Consider the following 16126-nt stretch of genomic DNA (forward strand, 5'->3'; position numbering starts at 1 on the left):
GCGGTGAGATTGAGCGCCTTGGACAGCAGCTCCGACACCTTGGCGGCCTGGCGATCGATGCGCACCACCGCCTTCTTGGTCTGCGCCGACTCGTCGGTGATCTCGTCGTGCAATCCATCCGTGCACGTCGTGATGTCGGTGAGCGCCGCGCTGAGATTCGTGCGCAGTAGCTCCATCTCCTCCTCCTCCGCGCCGCCGCCGCTTCCGCTGCTACTCTCATTGCCGCTCTTGTTCTTGGCGCCGTGGAGCTTGACGAGAATGGTCATGGAATCGTCCAGCACCTCCTTGGAGTCCTCCGTGAGATCCATGCAATCCGAGAGGAGCGCTTGGGTCTTGGAATCGCTGAGGTGGTCGTCGCGCTGGTATTTCTTCACTGTGACTCGCAGCTTGGAGATGGCCAGGCTGCTGGAAACCATCACCTTTCGCAGCCCCTTGGCGTCCGGCGGCGCCGCTTGATCGTTATCGCCGCCGCCATCGTCCCCAGCGGCCACCAGAGTGGAGCTAGAGCACAAGAGCAGCGCCACCGCCGCTGGAAACACGAACCAGATCGAGATTTTTGGCTGCATTGTGTGCCTATCCCTGTCTATCCTATCGAGCGATCGATCGCTCGCCAAGACCACCACCCTGCTTGAGAAATCGAGTTCACACCTTAGAGATACCGCCGCTTTTCAAGGATCTGGGAGAGTTTGTTCCAAAGACCACTACTTGTTCGCTTCCAAAGCGATCTACATAGAATCAAAGCTCGTAAGCTTCAAGCTTGGATCGATTGGAATGGATGGATGCGTAGAAGGAGTGGACCACTCAACCAAGACTCGCCAAGATCGATCTCTCTCAGTCGCTCCTTTTCTTGTTTGTCTCTCGCTTTTGGTTCTCGCCAAGGAGGAAGAAGAAGAAAAAAAAGAAGAAGAAGGGAAAGGTCTTCTCGAACAACAAAACCACGCCCTCTGGCCACAATGTGGTGTGTACAAACGGACCCACTTCCCAACAAACACGCTCCAGTGGATCCCAGCCGTTGGATCGCCAGGCATGGGAGCTTCTCCCCAAAGTTACTCTGGCTGGAGCGAAATAAAAAAAGTTGAAAGTTTCAGGGGTGAAAAGTTTGCCTTCGTTTCGTTGCGTTTGTTTGCTTGCATTGTTCCTTACTTCTGTTGCAACCACCACTACTATGATAGGTGAGAAAGGTAAGAAAAATGTGATAAGGTGGTGGTGGTAATCTTAAAGGTGGTGGTGGTAATAATGTTAAAATCTTGCAAGTATGCGATTCCCATCCAGCCATTATAGTTCGTTGGTGGTGGAGGCTAGTGGGTCTTAAAATTGTTTGGACAGCTCCAAGGTTTGGAACGTGATAGATTGAGTGACAATCTCGTACGGTTCTAACAGAAGCACGCTGTACGGGACCACCTCACAAAACAAACGTGGATTAGCATTGACACTGGATTAGTGGAAAGCGTTTTGCAAGTGGCCACGTAGCATCAACACGTGCCGCGCATGCACAGGCGCCACCATAGCTGCCTTCTCTTCGTTTTCTTCATCGCTATCTCTTCTCCATACCTGGGAGGAACATCATCAAGTGTAAGTAGCGCGCGCGCGCGAGAGAGACGAAGAAGGAAGATCAAGGGAGCGTCGAGCGTGGAGAAATTTACCTCTTCAAGGCGAGTTTCGATTTTTTTTTCTGTGTAGCAAGCTATGTCTTCCGCCGGAGGTGAGGAGCGTCAATCCTATGCTGCCGCTGCCAAGAAGCCAGCCAAAGTCGAGGATAGTGATAGCCTTGCCTCCGACATAGCCAAGAGGAAGACTGGAGATCCGGGAGCTTACGAGCGAGTGTCGTCGAAAGGTCCCAGCTACGAATCCTCGTTGCCGGAGGTTAGTTCTGGATGGTTTTCCTTCCCTGTTCTTGGTTAGGAAAGTGATCGATTCCTCTGTCCCCTTGATCTTCCAGGATAAAGAACCTGCTGCCAAAGAACCCCCCTCCGCTGACAAGCTGAAGAAGCCACTGATCATTACTGGCGTTGTTCTCGCTCTAGTGGGTGCGTTCATTGCGCTGGTTGTCAAGTCCTCCAAGGATGAAACCAGCAGCAGCACTAACAGTGACACAAGCCGAGTCGATTGATTTTTAAATGGATGATGTCCTCTCTGCCTCACCTTACGCTGTGTACAAAGTTGCCTTTGCTCTGACAGCACCCAGTCTATCACTCGTTGGCTGTCGGCCATGCCCGACTTACAGTATCATACATTCATGTTCTGTTTTCTTCGCATTCCATTTCGTCTTCCTCTACAGTAATATAAGTTAGTGCGCCATCGAAGACTCGCCAGACTAGCTACTTACCTGCGCTCCAAGCGCTCCAAGTGCGACTGGTTAAATCCAACTGTAAGACTCAAAGTTAGTTTCTAAGAACTACAAACCGTAGTAGAATACACACCTGTTTGTTCAAACTGTAGAGAAGAAAAGTCTGTCCTGACCACCACCGTGTCCGTGCGTGGCTTGAATGCGCGTTTCCAGAAAGATTTCCATACAAAGGCGCAGCAGGCCCATGCCACATGGGACGATCTAAAAAGTCAGAAAGATGAAAAGACACAAATCCACAAAAAGCCATGGCAGAAGCGGAAACCTTGCAAAAGCCTGCTAGAAGAGCTGAAAATTCTGGTATTTCGTGACTAACCTTGGTACACTACCCGACCGTTGTCTCCAGTAGGCGCCGTCCGAGCGAAAGGCCGGCTTTCATGCCATCAACAGCGGCACTCACAATCCCACCGGCATAGCCAGCGCCTTCACCAACTGGATACAACCCTTGTATAGAGACGCTCTCGCAAGTCTCTGCATGTCGCTCTATCCTTACGGGCGAGCTCGTCCTTGTCTGCAATAACAAAGTATTATTACTTTCGAGGACGTGCGTTTTCAAAGAAAAGCTACTTACCTCCACTCCATGAAGAAGCGCCCGGCTGTCGATAAAGCCATGCAGCTGCAAGAGTCGTAGACTCGTGTCAGTACCAAAACTCGAAAGACCAACCAAGCGGAGAAATGTAGCGAAGAACCTGCTGGTTGAACTTTTCAGTCGCGTTCTTTAAAACCGCTGTCAAATATCCAGGGAGCAGCTCGTGGAGGGGAGCTTCTCGAACGCCTAGTCTATAGCTGGATGTTGGAAGCTCGTTGCCTGCAAAGAATAGATGTAAAAGTAACGCTTGTTGTAGTTTTAGTACCTGCAATCTTATCATCCAGGAAATCTTTCAATGTCTGAGCAGGCACAACAAAATCTCCACCTCCTAGGAGTGCTGCATCCCTCTCTATCGCTCTCTGCGGTTTGGAATCTAGATACAAAGCCTTATAGGTAATGTCACGCTACCTGAAATGCAACACCAGCAAGAGACCCATGCCCGTCCCTGAAAGGCTCCACATCTTTTGACGTTACGTTGACGACGAGAGCGGCATTTGCCCACTTGGATGCACGTTTCGAGAAGGACATCCCGTTAATACAAAGATGCAGCGGGTCCGTGCTAGTTGGAACGATCTGGAGAGAACAAAAGGTGAGAAGAGAAAGCATGGAAAATCAAAGCTCAACCTGGCCACCGGGACACATGCAAAAAGAGTAGCACGAGCGGAGCTCGTCGGAATTTATCGAAGCAGCAACCTTGTAGTCGGCCACAGGGACTTTTCCTTTGCCACTTTGAACTTGAGATGCCCATGCACGATACTGTGATAAAGGTTGTTTTGTTTAGAAAGTAAATGGCTCATGTTATTGTTTTCTTTACCCGCATTTGGTTTACCAGCTCCTGGGGATGTTCAACACGCAAACCAACCTGTTACATAAAAAACCACTGCGTCAATCGCATCGAGACAAAAATAAAAAAGGATTGTAAGAAACACGCGGCTTACAGCAAAATCTTTGGCAGACAGCAACACGCCATGAGATAATAGCATCTCATACGTGTTCCGGGCGGAATGGCCGACAGCAAGAACAAGAGCATCGCAACTAAGAGTTGCCGTCGTAGTTTTCTCCAAGTCGGTGACTTGTATACCACTCACCCGACCATTTCGTATCACAATATCTTCCATTCTAGTTCCAAACATTAGCTCAACCTGCATTGATGTGATAAAAGACGCATACAATGAACCAAGCTTACCCCCAGTGTCTTCAAGTGATTACGAAGGCCACGGAGAATGTGGACAAGCTTATCAGTTCCGATGTGTGGTTTTCCTTCAACGAGTATACCATCTGATGCTCCAAAGCGAACAAGTGTTTTGAGCACCTGTCATGTCCATGAATAAGAAAGGAAGAAGGGAGAAAGAGAAATAGTCACTACCGTCTGAACGTCTTCACTGTTTTTTCCAATCCTTGTTGTAAGCTTTCCATCACTCCACGTACCTGCGCCTCCCTAAAGTTTATACTGCGTCCATCATCAAGAAACCACGATAAATATGATTTATACCTCTCCGTAGCAAAAATTGCTGTCTTCCTTTAAAATGCGCCTCACCATGAGGCTTCCAATGTGCCGGCCTCGGGTCTCCACCGGATAACCTCTCTCCACCAATGTCACTTGCACTCCCATTTCAGCCAGTGCCAGTGCCGCAAAAAGACCGGCTGGTCCACTTCCAACGACCAAAACTCTTGTTTTGGAGCTGTGGTGAGATGGAAAACCTTTCCCACCAAGTTGAGCCATCTCCACCAAGTCCATTGCAGCTGCTCCACGTTTGAGAAACTCGACGACACCGGGATCCTGCTTCATCCTTGACAGGAAACTCCAGCTTCTAGGCTGCTCGGACACCAATCTGGTGACATTCAAGTCCACAGTGTACACAAATCTTGGCTCCTGCAGATAACAGCAAATCCAAAAGGTAAACATTAGGCAAAAAGCTTGAATAAAGCTAGAATAAACAATCACCCTGCGTGCGTCGAAAGACTTGCGCACTACTGACAGTGCATCCCGAGACAAATGGGCTGACTGACAATGTAATCAATCACAAACAAAAAAAAAAAAAATATGAAAAGAAAAGATCAGCAGAGAGAAAGAAGGAAAGAATATGAAAAGGAGAAAAAAAATCAGCAGTTACCTTGCAACCAATGCGTTTGCTAAGAACTTGAAGAAGGCCTGGAGAAATATCATAGCAGTCCTTCCCGGGATCATTCTCCACAGCCACCTCCAATCTGGAAAACCTCCAGACCCCAAGCTTGGAGTTCTTCACGCTGCCTGTAACCACACTCGAGAGAAAAGTGTGCTGTTGCAAGGAGCAAGAAACACCCAAGAGCAGCACCATAGGATTCTATCTACAGACCCAACACCAGGATAGTATTTTCCAAGGATTTCATTGATGCGAGAAGACCACAGCCAAGGCAACGCTGCAGCATAGACAATACATAGGAACCAGGCACACACACCATACCATGCCAGGCAGCTTAAAAGGATATGAGCCCACCCTAGCCTGTTCTAAGGATAATGTGAGCTCCACTGTCAGAGTCGACAATGCCGCTCAATTCTCCCACCTTGAGACTATACGTGGCCTCCTCGAAAGATTTTTGCATCTGCCCTCGACCAAACCATCCTGGAATCGAGAAGAAACCATTGTATCACGAAGAACAATGAGGTAAAAAGCGCTAACCGAGATCGCCGCCACGCTTGGCCGACGAGCAATCCGAGAGCTGCGTCGCAAGATCGCTGAATTTGGCGCGGCCGCTGAGAATTTCGTCGCGGATGTGCTCGAGCTTGGCGACCGCCTGCTCGTGCGTCGTGTTCTGGATCACCAGGCCCTCGGGATCGCGCCACGACGCCGGGCGCCGCGATCCCTGATGCTTCACCAGCAAGTGGCTCGCGCGGACCTTGCCGCCGCTACCGCCATCGCGCTCCATCCCTGCGCCTCGCGATCGATCACACAGCCACAGGCACGAATGAAAACCCTAGCGCCAAGAACACAACGATGATTCTTAGTGCCACTGCTCCTAGTACCTCGAGGAGCGATATTTCGAGCGATATTTCGCCATGGCGATCGATCGAGGAGGAGCACGATGCCGTGGTCAGCTGGACCAGGAAGATCGCCGCCGCCGCGACGATCTCGCCAAGCGCCGGGATCACGCGCTTCCAGCAAATGCAGCACTGCGGGATCAAGCCCGACAAGGTGACCTTCCTCACACTGCTCAACCTGTGCGCCAAGCCGGGCGGCCTGGATCACGGCCGCGCGATCCACCGCCTCCTCCTCCTCCACATCGCCGCCACGGATCGCGACCTCGACCTCCCGCTCGCCAACGCCGCCGCAGACATGTACTGCAAGAATGGCCGCCTCGACGAGGGCCGCGGCGTCTTTGAGGCTCTCAAGCACCGCGGCGACGTGATCTCCTGGAACGCGATGATCACCGCCTATGCCCAGCACGGGCATCCCCGGGAAGCTCTTCATCTCTTCCACGCCATGGAGCTCCACGGCATCGCCCCAGACGCTGTCACTTACACGCTCCTCCTCAGTAGCATCATCGCCAGCCAAGATCTTCGCTCCAGCTCCAGCGCCAGCTCCGTGGAGTTCTTCCACGATCGGATCCGCCGGGATGGACTGGAGCTCGACTTGATCGTTGGAACCGGGCTCGTCAACCTGTATGCCCACCTTGGGCATATGAGCGCGGCCGCCGCCATCTTTGCCAAGCTCGTTGGATCTTCCTCCTCCGGCGGTGGAGATGTGGTTCTCTGGACGACCATGATCGGAATTTACGCCCAGCGCGGCGAGACGAGCGCTTCTCTCCACCACTTTCGGACGATGCAGCTCCACGGCGTGAGGCCCAACCGAGTAACTTTCATCACCGTCTTGACTGCCTGTTCTTCCCCTGCGTGGTTACCAGTCGGGATCTGGATCCATCGCCACCACCACCACCGCCGGCAATCCTCTCGGCTCGAGACCAGCATGGGAAACGCGCTGATGAGCATGTATATCAAGTGTGGCGAGCTGCGAGCCGGGAAGAGAGTCTTCGACGAGATGGAGCGGCAGCGGGACGTGATCTCCTGGAACACCATCATCGCCGGGTATGCTGCCGAGGAGCAGCAGCAGCTTGTCAAAGCCTTTGAGATCCTGTGGGAGATGCTGCAAGACGGTGCCACCAAGCCGGACTGTATCACCATCGTGACGCTGCTCAACGCTTGCAACAAGCCGGCACTGCTCGAGCACGGGAAGTTCCTCCACTCACTCGTCCCCGACTGTGGCGTCGCTGTGGATCCTGTGCTCTTCAACGCTCTCATCCATATGTACGCCAAGTGTGGGAGCTTGGAAGCAGCGTCGCAGATGTTCCAGCAGCAGCAGCGTCAGACCGAGGCCTCGGTGTGGGGAGCGATGATCATCGCATTGTCGCAGCAAGGACTCCACCGGCAAGCCATCCAACTCTTCCAGCGGATGCAGCAGGAGGGAGTGAAACCGGACAAAGTTGCCTTCACTGCTGCTCTCGATTCGGCCGCCACTGCTCTCGACGACTCCTCCGCGGCTTCCACCGCCAGAGGCTTCCACGCACAGGCTCTTGAGAGCGGTCTCTTGCAAGGCAACGCTGTCGTAGCCACCGCGTTGATAAATCTTCTCGGCAACACCGGAGCTATGGCCGAAGCATACACCGTCTTCACCAACGTCGTCGAGCGGGACATCGTTTGCTGGAACGCGATGATGTCCGTCTATGCGCAGCACGGCCATACCACCCGAGCTCTCGACCTCTTCCAAGAGTTGCAGCACCAAGGCATGGGTCCCAACGACGTCACCTTCGTCAGCTTGCTCTCCCTGTGCAGCCATGCCGGACTTTTGGACGCGGGAATCCAGTGCTTCCTGTCGATGACCATCGATCACAGCCTTCAGGTGCTCACCCCGGAGCTCACAGGCTGTGTCATTGATCTCTTTGCTCGAGTTGGAAGGCTGGCCGATGCGCACGACTTCATTGGGAGGATGCCGCGGGAGCAAGCTCGAGTCATCCAGTGGATGTCGCTGATGTGTGCTTCCAGAGTCCAAGGGGATTTGGAGCTAAGTGGCTGCGCTGCCAAGGAAGTCTTGGAGCTTGATCCTAGCAACCCAGCTGCGTATGTCGCATTGTCCAACCGGCAATCCACCTATGCTGTTCTAGCGACGACGTAAGTTTGTCTGATAAAAAAAGAGAAGAGACTGGTCAGGTCAGGCAAAGAAAAAAATCCCAGAACTCTTACGTTTGTTCGCTCACAAGCTATTGTATAGTGTCTGTCAGACATGAAAAACTCCACGTCAGTGGCATATAAGGAGAAGAACAAAATGTAGTTTACCGATTAAAAGATCATTCTTTGCGTGGGAAGAACAATGATCTTCCTTCTCGAACAACAATCTATCAGTCATTCACAAGAGAAGATAAACGATGGAATCTTACTTTAACACGATCGATCGAGAATTCCTCTTTCCCCGCTTAACGACCAATCCAGTTGATATCCACAAGTTAATAAAAAAACATACAGCGATTCCTTCTTTCCTTTTACGTTAGGCAGTCGAAGATCTTCGTGATCTCGACCGATCTCCTTTACATCGTCGACTGCTGGAACACTACATCACTCCACTGAGGATTTCGCGGCAGAAACGTTTCCTGGGGTGAGAGAGAGTCGATCGATTAAGCTACGAAAAGAAAGAACCCCAGGACAATCTCACCGAAATGTAGCTACAAGTCGGAATGACTCGAAATCCCTGCTTCCTGGCACAATCAAACGCGGCCTCGCACAGCTGCGCCGCGATCCCCTGCCCGCGCTTGCTCGGTGGGACATAGGTGTGCTCCAGATCGATCAGATCCGCCGATCCATCCTTCTTCTTGCTGTAGCTGAGGTACGCGGCGCCATCGGGCGTCCGGAAGCGCAGGGCCGCCTCGTCCCACACCACCGCCATAGCGCCCACCTAGAGCCCTAGAAAAGGAATATGCGCCAGCGGGGACGCATATTCCCGGCCCATTGCCTACGACTACTTAATTGTTAGGGTTTCGTGATATTTTGAGTCTTGCGAGTGAGAGATATGAGGGCGGCGGTGGCGGCGGCGGCGGCTTAGGAGATGAGCTCTCGACGTTCTGCGAGCTAGGGTTTGATCGGGATCGATGAGTCCGTCCTCGCAGCTCACGGCGGCGACCGCCAACGGCACCGCGGCCGCCGTGAGGCCGGAGAAGAAGCAGCAGCTGGAGGCAGATCTTGCGACAATCGAGCAGCTGATAGCTCGAATCGCGCGGCTGGAAGATCTGGCGGCGGCGCGCAACAGCAGCGGCAGCAGCCGAAGCCAGCAGGAGGAGATTGTGGCGGAGGAGCGGCCCCAGCAGCAAGGGCAGCAGGCGGAGGAGCAGCATCCCTGGGATGAGGGCTCCGGCGAGAGGCAATCTTCGTCTCACGGAGGCGAGGACACAGGTAAGGGCGTGCCTCCCAGTGATGTAGCTTTTACCAAGGAGCGTAGTGCAGTTGGGGCTCGAATGACCGTTGCATCGAGCAGCTCGGACATCCGAGCGGCCGGGCACAAGAGAGGAGAAGGGGAGGCTGCTGGGCCGGCCATGGCCAAGAAACCCAAGCTCTCGGAGGAGGAGGATCCGGTGAGCGAGGGGAGCTTGAGCCGGCGAGTCGGGGGTGATGCCGCCGACAACGGATCCAATCACACCATGTCCACTCTCCACTCGAGCGAAGAGACGAGCTCCCAGCGCAGGGACGACTACGAGCTACACAAAGACGCCTGGGACAAGGCTCTCCGCGTCCTGGAGGATCTTCGCAACTACAGCAAGGAGGGTTGGGTGTTTTGCCAGCCCGTCCAGTCGCTGTGGCCGGAGCTCGTGGATTACACCAAGGTGATTGAGAAGCCCATGGATCTGGGGACCGTCAAGAGCCGGGTGCAAAGCAAGTACTACTCGAGTCCCAAAGGTTTTGCCCGTGATGTGAGGCTCACTTTTGACAACGCCATCCGGTTCAACGCGGCGGGTTCTATGTATCACAAGCTCGCTCTGAAAATGCGGCAAAAGTTTGAGACGGCTTTTAAGGCGGTGGAGCGGCTTTACAACCGGCCACCCAAGCCGGCGGCCAAAAGTAAGATCAGGCCGCTTGTGGAGGTTGCTCCCCCGCCGCCGCGGCAGAAGATCGAGATGGTCGAGCAGAAACCCGTCGTGGCTCCGGTGGTGGAAGTAATCGACGTGAAGCAACCCGAGGTTCTGGAAGTGAAAGAACAGGTTGCTACTCCTGTGTCTCGAGCGAGGGATCTCGAATTTCCTGCGCCGAAGGCTAAGAAGGTGAAGCTCATGGGGACGAACCCCCGACTGGGACGGCAAGCCAACAGTCTGGCTTACGGTGGCTGCCGGCTCCTCAGCGCGAAAGAGAAGGCCAAGCTCTCGGAGCTCGTGGATTCGTTTCCGGAGGACAGGATGAGGAAGGTGATTGAGATAGTCGGGGAGAAGCATCCGGAATTGGTCGGTGCCCCGGAAGTGGAGCTGGACCTGGACAAGCTAGACAAGAACACGTTGTTCAATCTCTATCGGCTGGCGATGAACTGGCAGAAGAGCAAGAACAAGGTGCTGGCCAAGTCGAAGAGCTCGCTCACGGCCGAGGACTCCCTGAGTGATGGTCAACAGCGGATGCTCATGGACAACAGCGACAACATCGACATCGTTGGCCTGGATTCTCCAGAGCGCGAGAATGGTGGCGAGGAGGGCGAAGAAGCCGGAGAAAAGAAGACCGATGGTGGAGGAGATAAGGAAACGTCCAGTGACTCGGACTCCGAAACGGGAACAAGCTCCTCCAGCTCCGAGTCGTCCGGGTCCTCGTCGGATTCGGAGCTTGACTCGGAAGGGGAGGCCGAGGCAGGGTCGGACAAAGACAAAGGCTAGTAAGCTCGATCTCGATCCAAGGTTGGAGGCCAGGAGCAAAACAAGGCCCAAGAATGGATTGGACGGATGGAAGTGTACACTAGAAGCAAGCAAGCAAGCAAGCACACTGGGAGAATAAGTCTTCATTGAGTTCTCTGGAAATGCGGCTAGGCAAGTTTGGCGGCGGCAACTTTTGCTAGCCGGGAGGATCCGTAGAGGGTCTCTTCGAAGCGGATGATCTCGGCCTTGGAACCGTAGGCGACCTGTGTCCTGTCGTCGGTGTTGACAACGAGCTTGTCGAGGACTGATTGGTGGCCATCGCTGCTGAATCCTCCGGCGTTTTCGATGAGGAGGCCGAGCGGCGCTACCTCGAAGAGCAGCCGGAGCTTGGCCTTGGTACTGGGTGAGGTAACGTTGGTGAAGACTCCTTTCTCCTTGACGATGATCTGTGACAGACAGACGAAGAAGAAACAAGAGCTCTCGTATCGATCGATCAAATCAAGCTCGAGAACGATGAAAAGCTACCTGGTTTACGTCCGGCACCATTCCTCCTGTGTACCGCAGCGTGTATCTCTCCGTGACGTAGTAATTGATGAGCTGAGAAGAACACACCAACAAACAAACGATGAGAAGTTTTAAGTTCTCTCTTTCGTACGAGGAAGAGTTCTCTGCCGTACCTTTTCGTACTGTGGATTGTCAAAGGTTGCTCGAAGGTTTCCTGGCGAGAAGAGTTTCCCTTCGCCAATGGAGGTTGTCTCCTTGACGTGTTGCCACTTCCCTGATATTGGGATGAATGTAAAGAAAAGTTCTAATTTAAAAAAGGTGGTGGAAGTTTTGCTACCATCGTCCAAGAGGAGGAACTCGTGGGTGCCCGGATGGCCCTTGATTGCCATGACGTAGGTGGTGCGAGGGCCGTAGATTCCCATGGCGGCCGCGACTTGATCGTTCCCGGTGACCCCGGTGAGTTTATCGCCCGGCCAAACTCCAAAGATGGTTCCCACGGTGAAGTTCGTGTCAACAATGCTGGATCCATCGAGTGGATCGAATGCGACGCTAAATCCTCCTGGAAGATCACAGATATAGATCACCCGAAAGTTTGGAGAGAAATCCTCTATCAAAGTCGTCGGAAAGATCTAAAATACCTTCCACGGGTCCTCCCATATCGAGGAGCTCAGGATCTTCCTCGGAGCAAGCGTACTTGCAAACGTGGGAGAACCTCAAGGCCTGGATTCACGAGGGGGGATCTTTGAGAATCTTTTCGGCATTGTCTGTCCGTACGAGAGGCCTACCTCGAAGAGGAGCTTGTTGGCGAGGAGATCGACGGCCAGCTGCTCGTCGCCGAATGTGTTGACGCACGCCGTGGCACCGCACGATGCGGTCTTCACCTTGAACGAGATCGTACGGATGGCCTCTCCCATGCAAGTGAGCAGCCTCGCGAGGCTCTTGTCTTTGGTGGATGTGGCCAGGAATTCCTCCTGGGCGATCACGAATTCGTTCGCATTGGAGCTAGGGAGAGGGGATCTTTCGACTTCTTACCAGGGAATCGCCCAGCTCCGCGCGAGGAGCTCCCATTCTCACTCCTCTGCCGCTGCTGCTCGACGATCTAGACGACAGCGTCGCGTGGAAATTCGCAATGGAGCTCCCGCCAGACATGAATCCGCTGGACGACGCGCCCTGCAAGCGCAAGGATTCCACGATTGGATGGTCGGGACCTCACCGAATCTGTGGGACGAGTGATCAGTGTACCTACGAGCTTGGATGAATTGGAAATCGCAAAGAGGAGCGCTGGATTGACCCCATTTTGCTGCTGGGCCGCTGCCATGGTCGCCATTCTTGCTGCGCTCGTCGCTCCAACGATCGTCGCCATTGCCGATCAAGGATCCTCCACCGCTCGCTTGCTCGATTGGATGGATAGAATGACCGTGGCTCAATAAGAGAGCCACGTCAGCAAATGTCCCGTTGGCTAAAAGCGATAAAAATCTGCCACGCGGGCAAGGGTTTTGGTGACGTGGCAGTTGCTAGGGTTTTTCCACTAATGGGATGGAAGAAGAATGCGATGGCGCTGCTCGAGCTTGGAGCAATCCGGCATAATCTCGGCACTCAAGGTATGCGTGAGCTATGGGGATATATGGCGCGGCAGGGAAATCCATTGGGAAGTGATCACCAATGCGCGGCATTTGCTCGATATCAGGGTCGCCAACACGCTCATCAGCATGTACGCCAGATGCGGCAGCGTCGCGGACGCTCGCGCGGTGTTCGAGCGATTGCCGTGCCATCACGTCGTTTCTTGGACGAATTTGATCCTGGGATACGCGGGAAACGGGGAAGAAGCTCTGGCGCTGGAAATCTTTCGCAGCATGGAGAAGAGAGGGGTTCATCCGGAGGCTAGAACTTTTGTGGCTGCGTTGGCAGCTTGTTCTGGTCTTGCTGTGAAGGAGGAAGGGATTTTAGTCGGGGAAAAGCTTGTGAAGCTCGCGAGCTTGGAGCAGGGAATGGATCTACACTCAGTGGCTTGCAAAAGGATGTTTGACGAGGACATCTTCGTGAGGAACACACTGATCGGGATGTATGCCAAGTGTGGAAGCTTGGTCGACGCGAAGATGGTTTTCAGTCGCATGGAAGCACACAGCGCTGTTTCCTGGAACGCTTTGATACTTGGCTACCTCGACAATGGCGAAGCTGGGCTTGCGCTTGAGCTCTTTGCTCAGATGAAAGAAGAAGGGTGTGTTCCAGACGCGAGAACTTTTGCTGCGGTTCTCATGGCCTGTTCATCGTTGGGCTCTGAGAAGAACTTGGAAGAGGTGATGAGCATCCACTCGCTAGCAGCTTCGACGGCCGGAGGAATAGATATGTACGTGGACAATGCGCTGGTTGGAGCCTATGCCAAGTGTGGGAGCATGGGAAATGCTCGCGAGGTCTTCCAGAGAATGCCGTGCCACAACGTTGTTTCATGGACAACTATGATCCAGGCGGAGGCCGAGAGTGGCAGCTCCGAGGCGGCTCTGCGAACTTTCGAAGCCATGAAGATCGAAGGCTATGCTCCAAATGCCCGGACTTTCCTGGCGGTGTTGATGGCCTGTGCCAAACTCGTAGCGACGGAAGAAGTGATCGTGATCGACGAGAAGCCTCTCAAGAACAAGTGCTTGGAGAAGACAAAGGACGTTCACTTTTACGCCATGGAGTCACGCTGTGTGGACATCTTCGTGGCAAACTCGCTAGTCGACGTCTACGCGAGTTGTGGAAGCATGGGAGACGCTCGAGCGGTGTTCGAGCGAATGCCTTGCCACAGCGTGGTCTCGTGGAACATCCTGATACAAGGCTACGCCGAAGCACACGGCTGCGAGGGCGAGGCTCTACTCCTCTTCGAAAGGGTGCCAAGTCCAGACTCGAGAACTTTTGTGGCGGTGCTCACGGCCTGTGCTGCTCAAGCCGAGAAAGAAGTTCCGGAGATAGAAGGCGAGGTGATTAAGCCGAGAAGCTTGAAGAATGGACAAGAGATCCATTCCCGAGCTGCGAAGCTAAGCATGGACACAGAACTCCACGTCGAGAACAGCTTGGTCGACATGTACTCGAGGTGTGGCAGCATGTCCGACGCTTGGAAAGTGTTCGAGCTCATGAGCCATCGCAACGTTACGTCGTGGACGGCATTGATCCAGGGCTACGTCCAAGCCAACCAAGCTCGTCTCGCTCTCGAGCTCTTCCAGGAGATGACGATTACGTGCCAGCCGAACTCTCGGACTTTCCTCGCGGCTCTGGCGGCGTGCGGAGAGCTCGCTTGGCTGCCGAGTGCTCGCTTCATCCACGCCGAGATTTGCAAGCGCGGGCTACTCGACACGGACGCTCCACACTTTGTGGAGGCGAGCTTGGTGGACGCCTACGGCAAGTGTGGCAGCATGGTGGACGCGGAGATGGTGTTCGATGCGATGCAAACGCCGACGACTGTTTCGTGGGGGGCTCTCATGGCTGGCTTCAGTCGCTCCTGCGATCACGGCAAGCTCCGGGTCTTCGGCCTGCTCGAGAGGATGGAACGCGAGGGTGGTGCTCCGAATGAAGTGATCTTCCTGGCGGTGCTCACGGCTTGTAGCCACTTGGGACTGATCGATCGAGGGAGGCAGTGCTTCGAGGCGATGGTGGCAGAGCATGGGATCCAGGCGGGGATCAAGCACTACCAGTGCGTGGTGGACATGCTCGGGAGGAGCAACCGAGTGGAGGAGGCCGTGGAGCTGCTGGAGCGAATGCCGGTTCCTCCGGATGGGATCACTGGGAAGACAATGCTGGCAGCCGTGTCAAAGTGGCTGGATCAGTCCCAGGAGGAGGAAATCTACGCGAATGCAAACATGAACTAGTTCTGAGCACAAACAAAGTTTTTTTTTTTTCCGATGGAAAATTGTGACGCTGAGATGGATCAAAAAAAGTTTCTTACATGGAAAGCTGTGATCCTGGATTGAATCAACTTTCTTTTTACTGGGAACTTACACAATCCATGATCACTATTCTAGTGCTAGGCTAGTCACTTTGCTCATTGAGGATCTTTGGAACTTTAATAAACACGCCTTCTTTCTCGCCAACCGAAGCAACCATCGAGTCCCTGTTCAAGCAAAGATCGATTTTTTTACTCAATTCTCATCAAAGAAAATGGATGATCACTTCTCCGTGAAATCCAAATGCTCGTCTCTCCTCAAGCCCCGTTGGCTTTCCACCTCATGACCAACCCGGATCGCGGGATCCACATTGTCAAGCTCAACCTCCTGGAGCTGGCCAAACCTTTGATCGTACAAACACTTGTCAAGAGCAAAGAAGTTCTCAGTGATTACCAGCCCACGACCCTCGAAATCTGGGGCCCGATCTCAGCAGCCTGCCATTGAAAATCTCACGAGCTGGAAAAGCTGGAAAAAAAAAAAACCAAAAACTCCATAGCCAAGCTGTGGATTTACCTCGTCGGGAGTGAGCGATAGCCGCGCCTTCTCGCAAAGCTCGCCTACATTGGGAGGCTTGACGCACCCAAGAACTCCACGACGAGATTTGCGAGCTCCAATCCTCACAAAACTTCCGCCCCAAGTGAAACTCGTCGCGCTGCTCGCCATAGCCGCGAAGAACAAGTCCGACGCTCCAAATCGTGCCACGTCTCACATCTCAAAAGCTTTGATCTATCATCGGTTGCCATCGATGTAAGCTTTGCTTTATCATCGAACCTTGACAGTACAATACGAGGTATCGCAGTGTTGGCGAATTATTTGGCAAGGAAAAGAGGTGGAAAAAGCTCAAGACGTGTTATTGGGCGAGACCGCCACGCATTGCCGACGTGTTTGAGCACTTGTTAGTTTCTGGGGCTCTTCTCTCTT

The 16126-nt window shown here is 53.6% G+C and overlaps 9 protein-coding genes across 11 annotated transcripts; 4 read left to right on the forward strand and 5 right to left on the reverse strand.

Moving 5' to 3' along the window:
* Positions 1 to 1509: 1509 nt before the first annotated feature.
* On the forward strand, positions 1510 to 2255 carry LOC9641389. The gene is made up of 2 exons (XM_024678078.1): positions 1510 to 1863; positions 1940 to 2255. Exons 1-2 carry the CDS (start codon positions 1687 to 1689, stop codon positions 2108 to 2110), a joined length of 348 nt encoding a protein of 115 aa, XP_024533846.1. The 5' UTR covers positions 1510 to 1686; the 3' UTR covers positions 2111 to 2255.
* A 355-nt stretch (positions 2256 to 2610) lies between these two features.
* On the reverse strand, positions 2611 to 5275 carry LOC9637807 (uncharacterized protein Cbei_0202). 2 transcript variants are annotated; one of them, XM_024678076.1, is made up of 13 exons: positions 5048 to 5275; positions 4879 to 4938; positions 4426 to 4806; positions 4300 to 4371; positions 4120 to 4245; positions 3872 to 4075; positions 3748 to 3795; positions 3558 to 3689; positions 3342 to 3506; positions 3199 to 3292; positions 3034 to 3152; positions 2916 to 2960; positions 2611 to 2855 (listed from the first exon to the last, which is right to left on the reverse strand). In XM_024678076.1, the coding sequence occupies exons 1-13, from the start codon at positions 5249 to 5251 to the stop codon at positions 2670 to 2672; spliced, it is 1836 nt and encodes a 611-aa protein (XP_024533844.1). In that variant the 5' UTR covers positions 5252 to 5275; the 3' UTR covers positions 2611 to 2669. The 2 variants fall into 2 exon arrangements, with proteins under 2 accessions (XP_024533844.1, XP_024533845.1); XM_024678077.1 differs by lacking the exon at positions 4879 to 4938.
* A 6-nt stretch (positions 5276 to 5281) lies between these two features.
* On the reverse strand, positions 5282 to 5906 carry LOC9641390 (peptidyl-prolyl cis-trans isomerase Pin1). The gene is made up of 2 exons (XM_002973277.2): positions 5594 to 5906; positions 5282 to 5536 (listed from the first exon to the last, which is right to left on the reverse strand). The coding sequence occupies exons 1-2, from the start codon at positions 5838 to 5840 to the stop codon at positions 5412 to 5414; spliced, it is 372 nt and encodes a 123-aa protein (XP_002973323.1). The 5' UTR covers positions 5841 to 5906; the 3' UTR covers positions 5282 to 5411.
* A 686-nt stretch (positions 5907 to 6592) lies between these two features.
* Positions 6593 to 8080, forward strand: LOC9641391 (pentatricopeptide repeat-containing protein At1g11290, chloroplastic). Its single transcript, XM_002973086.2, has one exon. It carries the CDS (start codon positions 6593 to 6595, stop codon positions 8078 to 8080), a length of 1488 nt encoding a protein of 495 aa, XP_002973132.2.
* Positions 8081 to 8369: 289 nt separating this feature from the next.
* LOC9637808 (acetyltransferase At1g77540) lies at positions 8370 to 8885 on the reverse strand. Its single transcript, XM_002973278.2, has 2 exons — positions 8615 to 8885; positions 8370 to 8552 (listed from the first exon to the last, which is right to left on the reverse strand). The coding sequence occupies exons 1-2, from the start codon at positions 8843 to 8845 to the stop codon at positions 8490 to 8492; spliced, it is 294 nt and encodes a 97-aa protein (XP_002973324.2). The 5' UTR covers positions 8846 to 8885; the 3' UTR covers positions 8370 to 8489.
* An 89-nt stretch (positions 8886 to 8974) lies between these two features.
* On the forward strand, positions 8975 to 10983 carry LOC9641392 (transcription factor GTE3, chloroplastic). The gene is made up of 2 exons (XM_024678151.1): positions 8975 to 9348; positions 9400 to 10983. Exons 1-2 carry the CDS (start codon positions 9048 to 9050, stop codon positions 10803 to 10805), a joined length of 1707 nt encoding a protein of 568 aa, XP_024533919.1. The 5' UTR covers positions 8975 to 9047; the 3' UTR covers positions 10806 to 10983.
* LOC9637809 (sedoheptulose-1,7-bisphosphatase, chloroplastic) lies at positions 10913 to 12712 on the reverse strand. 2 transcript variants are annotated; one of them, XM_024678153.1, is made up of 8 exons: positions 12535 to 12712; positions 12321 to 12458; positions 12074 to 12259; positions 11927 to 12008; positions 11626 to 11847; positions 11462 to 11562; positions 11310 to 11381; positions 10913 to 11230 (listed from the first exon to the last, which is right to left on the reverse strand). In XM_024678153.1, exons 1-8 carry the CDS (start codon positions 12649 to 12651, stop codon positions 10952 to 10954), a joined length of 1197 nt encoding a protein of 398 aa, XP_024533921.1. In that variant the 5' UTR covers positions 12652 to 12712; the 3' UTR covers positions 10913 to 10951. The 2 variants fall into 2 exon arrangements, with proteins under 2 accessions (XP_024533921.1, XP_002973325.2); XM_002973279.2 differs by having other exon boundaries at positions 12531 to 12647.
* Positions 12713 to 12835: 123 nt separating this feature from the next.
* On the forward strand, positions 12836 to 15130 carry LOC112347329 (pentatricopeptide repeat-containing protein At3g09040, mitochondrial-like). Its single transcript, XM_024678035.1, has one exon. It carries the CDS (start codon positions 12836 to 12838, stop codon positions 15128 to 15130), a length of 2295 nt encoding a protein of 764 aa, XP_024533803.1.
* A 94-nt stretch (positions 15131 to 15224) lies between these two features.
* Positions 15225 to 15984, reverse strand: LOC9641393 (glutamyl-tRNA(Gln) amidotransferase subunit C, chloroplastic/mitochondrial). The gene is made up of 4 exons (XM_002973280.2): positions 15719 to 15984; positions 15599 to 15639; positions 15432 to 15548; positions 15225 to 15372 (listed from the first exon to the last, which is right to left on the reverse strand). Exons 1-4 carry the CDS (start codon positions 15866 to 15868, stop codon positions 15291 to 15293), a joined length of 390 nt encoding a protein of 129 aa, XP_002973326.2. The 5' UTR covers positions 15869 to 15984; the 3' UTR covers positions 15225 to 15290.
* Between the last annotated feature and the right edge of the window lie 142 nt (positions 15985 to 16126).

The sequence above is a fragment of the Selaginella moellendorffii genome, unplaced genomic scaffold (assembly GCF_000143415.4).
Source record: "Selaginella moellendorffii unplaced genomic scaffold, v1.0 SELMOscaffold_21, whole genome shotgun sequence".
Taxonomy (NCBI): Eukaryota; Viridiplantae; Streptophyta; class Lycopodiopsida; order Selaginellales; family Selaginellaceae; genus Selaginella; species Selaginella moellendorffii.